This window comes from Epinephelus fuscoguttatus, linkage group LG19, assembly GCF_011397635.1.
Source record: "Epinephelus fuscoguttatus linkage group LG19, E.fuscoguttatus.final_Chr_v1".
Classification (NCBI taxonomy): domain Eukaryota; kingdom Metazoa; phylum Chordata; class Actinopteri; order Perciformes; family Serranidae; genus Epinephelus; species Epinephelus fuscoguttatus.
In genome coordinates, this window is record NC_064770.1 from 6,199,097 (window position 1) to 6,208,052 (window position 8,956).

At 42.0% G+C, this 8,956-nt stretch overlaps 1 protein-coding gene across 1 annotated transcript; it reads right to left on the reverse strand.

The window, feature by feature from the left end:
- Positions 1-42: 42 nt before the first annotated feature.
- smim22 (small integral membrane protein 22) lies at positions 43-7,238 on the reverse strand. The gene is made up of 4 exons (XM_049562238.1): positions 6,992-7,238; positions 5,132-5,260; positions 2,590-2,660; positions 43-488 (listed from the first exon to the last, which is right to left on the reverse strand). The coding sequence occupies exons 2-4, from the start codon at positions 5,250-5,252 to the stop codon at positions 441-443; spliced, it is 240 nt and encodes a 79-aa protein (XP_049418195.1). The 5' UTR covers positions 5,253-5,260; positions 6,992-7,238; the 3' UTR covers positions 43-440.
- Positions 7,239-8,956: the final 1,718 nt, after the last annotated feature.

The following is an 8,956-nucleotide window of genomic DNA, read 5'->3' on the forward strand; positions in this document are numbered from 1 at the left end:
AACATGGCATACTGAGAAGTAATAGACCAACACATAAATAAATAGAGCAAAGTTGACATTTTTATTATTGTTAAATATTTGTTATAAAGTAAAACCTTCAAATTAAAACTACCATTCTCTTTTTACACACAAAAAAAAACAAGACGAAGTTACATTCAAATCTACAGAGACATAAAAACATAAACAGCTGAGTGTTTCCAGCTCCTCTGTTGTATCCTAGCAATTAACTCTACACAGCAGTGACAGAAAGATCACATGTGTTAGATTTCCATAGCTGGGTACCAAAGGACACGTGAATGATTCTTTCTATGTGCAAGTCAGTGAAATTTGTTTACAGACTGGTGACAGTAAAATCAAGGTTTTGGCACAGGAGTCAGACTTAAAGGCTCTGCTTGTAGCTTCATCAGCCTTCACAATACTGGATCAGTGCAGTTCAACTGTCAGGGCTCCAGAGCCATGTTTTCTATGCCAACCTTCGTTCTTCGAGGCTGTTGAGGAAGCATAAAGAAATCTTTCTTTAATCACACACAGCTGTCATTATCACAGTAAAGAGTCCTCAATGACCTCAGCTCAATTTCTGTTCATTTCACAACATGACAGGATCTCCCTCTAAGGTGGTTCAACGAATGAGAAGGTTGACATGCCAAGGAGTGCTGAGGACTTACATTCTCTACTGCTGAGGTGGGAGGCAGTCTAGATGTACAGGTTAAACACAATGGCCTCTGACCATTTCTAAAATGTTTTGGCGTCTTTGTGGCTGGCCTATGGCTGATTTTCAAATCTATCAAATACAATGCACTGCAATGAGGGACTGTTAGTAAAAAGTAGTGTACAGTACATTCCATGGACACTACTCTTGTTTTTGTGCACAAACAGTTTTTATGCCTCCATGCCAGCAACAGCCATGGCAGGAGGCATTATGTTGTCAGGTTCTCTGTTTGTCCCATTCTCATTCATAAGTGCGATATCTAAGGAACGCCTTCAGGGAATATCTTCAAATTTGGCCAAAATGTCCACTTGGACTCAAAAGATGAACTGATTTAGAATTTGGTGGTCAATGGTCACTATGACCTCACAAAACATGTTTATAGCCATAACTCAAGAATTCAGACACTAATTATGACTTCATTTCACATAAACGTCTACTTGGATGAAATGGTGAAGTGATGAAATTTTATATCCAAAAGGTCAGAGGTCATCTTCCCTGTGACATCATAATGTATCTGGCCATTATTCAACGCCATAACTCAGGAACAGACTGGGAGACATTTGGTCACATACTGAACTGGTGACATTAATCTTGGGTGTCCACCTTTAGACTGTGGTGAATGCATAGATCTTCTGTGCTGCCAGGTTGAATTTGAAGCATTGTCTGTTGTAACAGCTACACACAGGCCCACTGTCGGGGGGGGGTCAAAGGGTACAGATGACCCTGGCTCAAGGCCAAGGGGGGGCCCATGAAAAGGTCTATGCTTGACACTTAAATTGGATCAAGTACAACAATTAACTTACTGACTTACATCACTGACTGAAGTTACAGGTATGACAGGCAGAGCTGAGGCAGAGTAATTTTTATCAAATAAAACCTGCTGTATCAGGCTCAGTTTTAAAGCTACAGTGAAGACACAGGTATCATATTAATCTAGATGGCCTAAGGCATCCATTGGTACTAACCAAATAACGCCCCAAATTTACGCTAAATTTTGGTGAATGAAAAAGGAATTTTGCCTTTTTTTCCCAAAATGGTATATTTAAATATTTCTGCTTACTGGGGTCCCTAATCAGTCTTTGAATTTCATAAAGTGGGTATGACTGGAAAACTGATAATTGACAACCATATACTCTTCACACTGTTTTAGTTCACACAATTTGACCAATATTTGATTAAAGTAGCCCTCAAGATTGAATGAATAAATGAAGAAAACATTTTTTGTTCACTCCTGATTTGATCTTACAATTTAATACCTTGTAGTAATTTCCTCAATCAATGCTAGATTTGACTTTTCTCTCCTCATTCATTGGAGGGCATTTTTCAGCCCAGGACATAGATGTGACTACCTCTGCTTTTCAAAATAAGAAAATAGGGTCTTAACACAGAGTAGATACATGGAAATAAGATTAATTGGATTATATTCACAGGAAGTGTAAAAATGTATAGGGATCCACCCACCCACCCCCACTGGATGTGGATGAGAGGCCCACCTTTGAAAATGTTGTCCCCCTGCCTGTATTTCCTAATGGCTGGCCTGAATACACGAGTCTAGACAGACATGGATGTAAACTGAAACTTGACTGGTTGGTGGGGGCATACAACCATGTGGCAGTAATTCTACTTTTTCAATTCAATGTTTATTTGTGACATACTATATAGGGGATACATTTGCACTCAGATTGTGGACACTTAAATAAAAAACTATGGAGGATAAATACAGCACACTACATAATAAATAGGGAGTGATTTCATACACAGCCTCTCTCCATGGCGAGTTCTGAGTGTTTAGTGTTCCCACTTTTTGATTTCTGCCTTTGAGTCAGCACCTCACTACAAGTGTGTGTTTTATGTCAGTTCTCTCTTGTACATGTGTTTACCTTGTCGTCATCACAGCAGCAGCAGCAACAACAGCGTATGATGACCAGGATGACCAGCAGCAGCACCATACCTAAAAACACACACACAGCAGGGTGTGGTTGAGCAGACACAGAGTCCTTTTTTAGGAGTTAGGTCCAATTGATTGGTACCAAAACCAAATCACTGTATAGGAGACAGCTCTGTCCAGCATGCAGTAGCAGCAGCTTTAGCATGCTGTGTTTGAGTATACTGAGGGCAGCTAGCATTACAGATCAGAATGGCAATGATGCAGACAAAAGAGAATACCAAAGCCAAAGTGCACATCAAATATTTACTTTCAATGATAAAGCAGACCCACTGCAGAATCCTGTGTTTGAGAGGGATGAAAGTGATTTGCCCAAACAAGCAGATACAGGATATATGTGAAATAGCTGCATAGATAATTAATTATTAGCTCTAGTACTTGTAGTTCATTAGCTCACACCTTACACAAATCCCTCATTTAACCTATTTTCCTTTTGGTTACAATAGGGTCATTCTTAAACCTCCCATATTGTTGGAGTGGATTGAGCATTTTAATACTGTTAAAGTATCAAAATGTTCAATCCACAGAGAAATACAGTCAACAACAGTCATTATTCAGACTGTGCCTTTAGACAGGCCGTCAGGACTTCTGTGAAGTTGTGATGTCACAACTATAAAATGACCATTTAAAACTTGAAAACAAACACTGTAAAAAAACAACAACTTTGTATTTCAAGTTGGAAATTAATGCAACAGCTGACAAGGAACCTATAAAAGAAGGAAAGAACATGACGTCAGTGACAGCATTCAAATTTTGCATTGGAGCCAGAGTTTGGTGGCACTTCTGTTGAGGTTAATGGGGCGGGTATGGCAAATCACACTATAACCCACATCCTTGTTGTTTCACACACATTACTCGATGTCAACTGATGTTTTTTATCTAAATGTGTGCGTTTGTTGTCCTTGTTATTGGTCTCCAAACAGATCATCGCTCTGTCCAGCAGCTGTATATTGCTCAACTCAAGCCCCTGCTGGGTCTGAGATAGCTTCATCATGACACATGACCCAACAGGGCAGGTATGACTGGTTATCACTGCAATTATGACCAGACCAGGAAACAGTAGGCTACAGGTAACTAACTGGCACTTAAGTGATAAAGCTCCAGATTTGTGGAGGCATATAATTTGGCGATTAGCGCCACCTCCTGACAACAACAGTAAACATTATCAAAAGAGCTGACGTTTTAGCTCTGAGTATTTTTAAATATCATATCATATCATATCATATCATATCAAAATATCAATCAACAGTTTGACTGTTGTTTAGTTATTTATAACATTACAATATTACCTCCTATAAGGACAGAAAGGAGAAAAATAAAGCCACTGCAGCTAACTCACTGGTTGCTTTTCTTGTATTCTATCAGGTACAGTGGCATGCAAAAGTTTGGGCACCCCTGGTCAAAATTTATTTCACTGTGAAGAGTTAAGTAAGTAGAAGATGAACTGATCTTTGAAAGGCATGAAGTTAAAGATGGAACAGTGTTGCTTATGGTATAATCAACTAATAAAAATCAGTTCAACAGTTTGTGCCTGTCTTGATACGTTTGCACAAAATTCAGTACAAATATCTTTAAATGATCCAGTGATGCACAGACTTAGTCTTTAGATTACAAGTTCCACTCATGTTCTGTTACTGTTGCGACCAGACAGGGGCATAACTCCAAAAGTTCATACGATAGTTCATTGATATTTCATTTAACTAGCATTTTATTCAACTAATTGTCTGGTTTTGTTTGCCTCATTAGAACCCTGAAATATATGAATTCTGGTTCAATCATGTAAAGCACTTTGTGGCTTTGTTTTCACAAGTGCTGTATAAAATAAAGTTTATTATTTTGAACTGTTATTCTATGGTGCTTTGCGTGATCACCCAGAGGGATGAGATTCACGCTGATAATGTTTGTTGACATTCAGCTGGCTGCAGTGGATATTTGAGCACCACTGAGTCACTGTATAGACATCCATAAGACATCTGACTTCCCTGCTTTAAGCAGTGATAGAGGGATGCAAGCATTGGACAGATCAGTGACTTAAGTTGGACATCTACTCAACTCAAGATTATGTTTGCGTCTTAAATGCCAACAGAATATTGCTCCAGTGGAAATACAGACTCCTGTCAGTGTCGCCATCTTGTGTAACATGGGTAAATACTGACTGCAGGAACAGTCAACATCCATAAGACATCTGACTTCCTTAAGCAGTGATAGAGGGATGCAACATGTGGGAGTCAAACCATTTCTGTTGGATATGTTAATTCTGGAATCCACTGAATACTGTGATCAGGGGTTGTGGGGAAGGGGTAAGATAATGGAAGGGCAGCTGGGGAGGTAGGTAGGTAGAGGTGGGAAAATATTCCAATGTAAACTTTTCACTGCTTTCTGCTCATTTTCTACCTTTCTATATACCCTGATTCTGTGTTATATAAATCATTAGAATGTCTTTGCCTCTTAAATCCATTACTTTCATCTTCACTCACCAATGAAAATGAAGAAGACTGCAAAAAAGGCGATGTCCCAGTCAGACCGGAAGATCTGCAGTCTGGAAACAACATGACTGAACCGATCCACCAACTCCTGTTGCAGGTTTCTCTGCTCCATCACCCTGTCTGCTTTCACAAACACACACACACACACACACACACACACACACACACACACACACACACACACACACACACACACACAGAGCAGCACAGAGCTCAGCTCACAGTTTAGTGCCATCTGAGTCTATTCAACACAGCAGCACCACATAGAGCAGGAACAGAGTTAGGTTGCACTGAAACCCTGCAGACTTCATGGAGCTAATAAGTATCTTATTGATGATCATTCACAGCTAATGGGGGGAATGTTGGAATTCAATTAAAATGTTATTGTCTGTTTATACACTAATGTAATATATTACAGAAATATTACAGTAGTGTATCAGCAAACTGTCTTAAAGGGATAGGTAGGGCTGTGTGAGGTACTTATCCAGAGTCATTATATTACATCCAGCAGATGTCAGTTTGGAGTGAGAAATGAGCAATGAGCAAAGGTATGTTTAGCAAAGGTATGTTTGGAGAAAAATGGGTGCCGAATTTCATGAAAAGAACACCTGTCCAACTGTTAAACATGGAGGTGGTTGTGAGTACATAAAAAAGGTACTGTTGATTAGAAGCCTTAGAAATTAAGACAATATGCTTATGCCTATAGCTGAGAAAGGACAGGAAATGAGGGGACGGACAAATGGGGAAGGGCATGCAACGAGGTCCCAAAGACCTGGAACAGGGGACAGTGCAGTTGATGGTTGACACATATATTCAGGTTACTGAGGGTGAACTGGTTTAGTTTATCTGTTTAGCAAATGTGTGCTGATGCTGGTGAGTAGTGTGCAGATCTACTGTATGATCTGGGTCAATATAAATTTGGTGAATCAAAGCAAAATCTTACAGGCCCTTTTTGCAGCATACATTTTCATGTCATGGTGGGAAAAGCACAAAAATAAATACAAATGTCTGATTTTAATTTAGCTACTTTGCTTTTAAATGTTCTGCCACACCATCATGGCTTTTTATGGAATTGATTTTTAGTAACACCTCTATTTTTCCCTCTATGACGTTCTGAAGGTCTATGGAGATCTAAAACACAATATCTTACATACACTACATGATTTAAATAGCTGTAGAAGCACAATTTTCACACCAATCTGTAGAACGTGGTGACAGAAGTGGAACAACAAAAGACTGAAATGTTCAAGTTGTCTCTTGTGTCATTTAATAAAGAGATAAAACAGAATAATAAAAAGTTATAACAGAGTCGGTCTTATTTCAGCTGAAAGGTCACCTGGAGTGTCCTTCCTGGGCTATGTTTGACAAAGAAGAACAGATGCAGTCGCATAATGAAGTTAAAACGAAGATGAAGAGGGAGAATAGGGAGGCCTCCAGCTAACTGATATCTTTTATGAGAACAGAAACAAAACAAGACTCTCATACACAGATGAAATGTGTTCAAGGACACAGTTCAATTCAGGTCAGGAAAAAAACTTACACATCAGAAGGAAGCAGAATACTCTTTACAGTACATTTGTATTTGTTCCTACATGGAACAGAGACATATATAATATATTTATGCTGAAACGTACTTGCTACATCACAAATAAACCACTGCTCTCCATGTAGTGTTGACTGTAACTACGCGGACTCATCAGACATGACAACTGCACGACGTAGCCTGCTGTAGTTTACTACGTCATTCACTCAGAGGCTTTTAAGGATAGAATATTTCAAATTATTTTAATGTACAATAAATAAAAAATACTAGTTATAGACTACACAAGATATTATTTAGACGTGACTTACCTGTCAACGGAGTCGCTTGTTTTTTTCTTTTCTTCCGGGTACGAAGGGCTACCTGACACCTGACACACCTGTTCACACTGGCGCACTGATTCTGTTCTTCCTTCCTGATGTCGCATTTAAAACAAACGGCCTTCCTGGACTGTGTGTTAGGATTTCCCCATCTGTAATCATAAAACTAAAGCAGACTGACTGCAGGAACAACAGAACACAAAGCCGTGAAACTTAAAGGGTGTACTGTGGGGAGTCAAACATACGGCCCGCGGGCCAGAACCGGCCCGACAAAAGCACTATTCGGACGGGATTAGTTTTATATAGGGACGTGGGGTAATGTCACTTTACCACAGGACGTCAGTAATATTAATGGCCGATTCGCACGGGATAAGAAATATCAGTAAAACTACCACAAGTGGGAGGGGTAAATGTTATGGTCCTGTTTTTTGTCGTTTTCTGTGAAAGCATGTTTCTGATATCTCTCTCCCTCTGTCTGCAGGGGGTGTGCCGGGAGGCGGGGCGATCACTGGGAGCAGGGCTTCCAGCACACCTGCAGCTTGTTTCTGCCTAATCAGCCAGCTACTTAAGCCACTCTCTCATTGTCTCCTGTGCTGGATTGTTCCCTATGCTTGTGCACCTCGCTCGAGCTCTCAGTGATCTCCTGCCTGTCGCCACGTGTAGTCCTCAGCATCTTCCTCGTGCTTTGTCGAGCCTTTTCAGTTGTTACTTTGTTTTTGAGCATGTTCCTCGTGACATCCTTTTTGTGAACATTTGGCAATAAAACATTTTGTTTGAACTCTGCTACTGGGTCCTGGTTCCTTGACTGGCACGTAACAGAACAATCCGGCCAGCATGGACCCAGCAGAGTCAGATTTTTTGAAACGGGAACTCTCCTCGCAAGTGGCCAGGGTGAACCAGGCCGAGTCAGCCCTGCAGCAGATGTCTGAGCACATGCAACGAGTCTCGGCCGGCGTCTCACAACTAAGCGGGCAGCTGGCGGCCCTGGAGGACCGACTCACCTTTTCTCCAAGCTCCGCCGAGCACCACCCAGCTGACAGCCTGCCGACCGGCCCAGCACCTCAAGCACGGGAGCCATATATCCCCATACCCGCCAGGTATTCAGGAGATTTAGGGACATGCTCACAGTTTCTGCACCAGTGCAATTTGGTTTTCACTCAACAACCCCTCACATATTCCACCCCTCAAGCTAAAGTAGCTTTCACTATGAGCTTACTCACAGGGCAGGCTGCCGCCTGGTCCTTAGCCATCTCCACCCAACAGCCAGAGTTAACTAATGACTATCTCAAATTCACAGAAGAGATGAAACGGGTTTTCGACCACCCGGTAAAGGGTAGTCAGGCTGTAAGCCGGTTGCTTGACCTACAACAGGAAAATTTATCCGTTTCTGAATACGCAGTTAATTTTCGCATCCTAGCGGCCGAGAGTGGGTGGAATGATTCAGCCTTACGGGCAATTTTTCTTAAGGGGTTAGCGGGGGAATTAAAGGATGAGCTGGCGGTTCGGGAGGAGTGTAGCTCACTCAGCTCCCTCATAGATTTGGCCATCCGCCTGGATAACAGGATCAGGGAAAGAGCTAGGGGCGACAGGGGATGAGGAAGAGGCGGTTCCTTCCCGGCATCCCGCTCAACTCCCCTGACTGCACCTCGGGGCCCCCAGAGACCTCCTCCTTCGCACACGAGCAGCGACCGCCACCTGCTGACGAGCCTATGCAACTGGGACGGGCACGCCTCACACCAGCAGAAAGACAACGCAGAATGCGAGACCAGCTATGCCTCTACTGTGGCCAAAGGGGCCACTTCGTCTCCCATTGCCCGGAGGTGCCAAAAGGCGGGGCTCACCACTAGAAGGGGGGACTATGGTGAGCCACATCTCCTCCTCCTCAGCCTCGAGAGTACAAGTGCCAGGTACGATTCACGCTCTCAAACACTCAGTTCCCACTCAGGTGCTAGTGGA

Coding starts and splice junctions, on each gene's coding strand:
- smim22 (XM_049562238.1), bottom strand. CDS start 5,252: ATGGAGCAGAGAAACCTGCAACAGGAGTTGGTGGATCGGTTCAGTCAT. Junction 2,661..5,131: donor AGTCTTCTTCATTTTCATTG/GTGAGTGAAGAT, acceptor GTGTGTTTTTAG/GTATGGTGCTGCTGCTGGTC. Junction 489..2,589: donor GCTGCTGTGATGACGACAAG/GTAAACACATGT, acceptor CTTCCTCAACAG/CCTCGAAGAACGAAGGTTGG.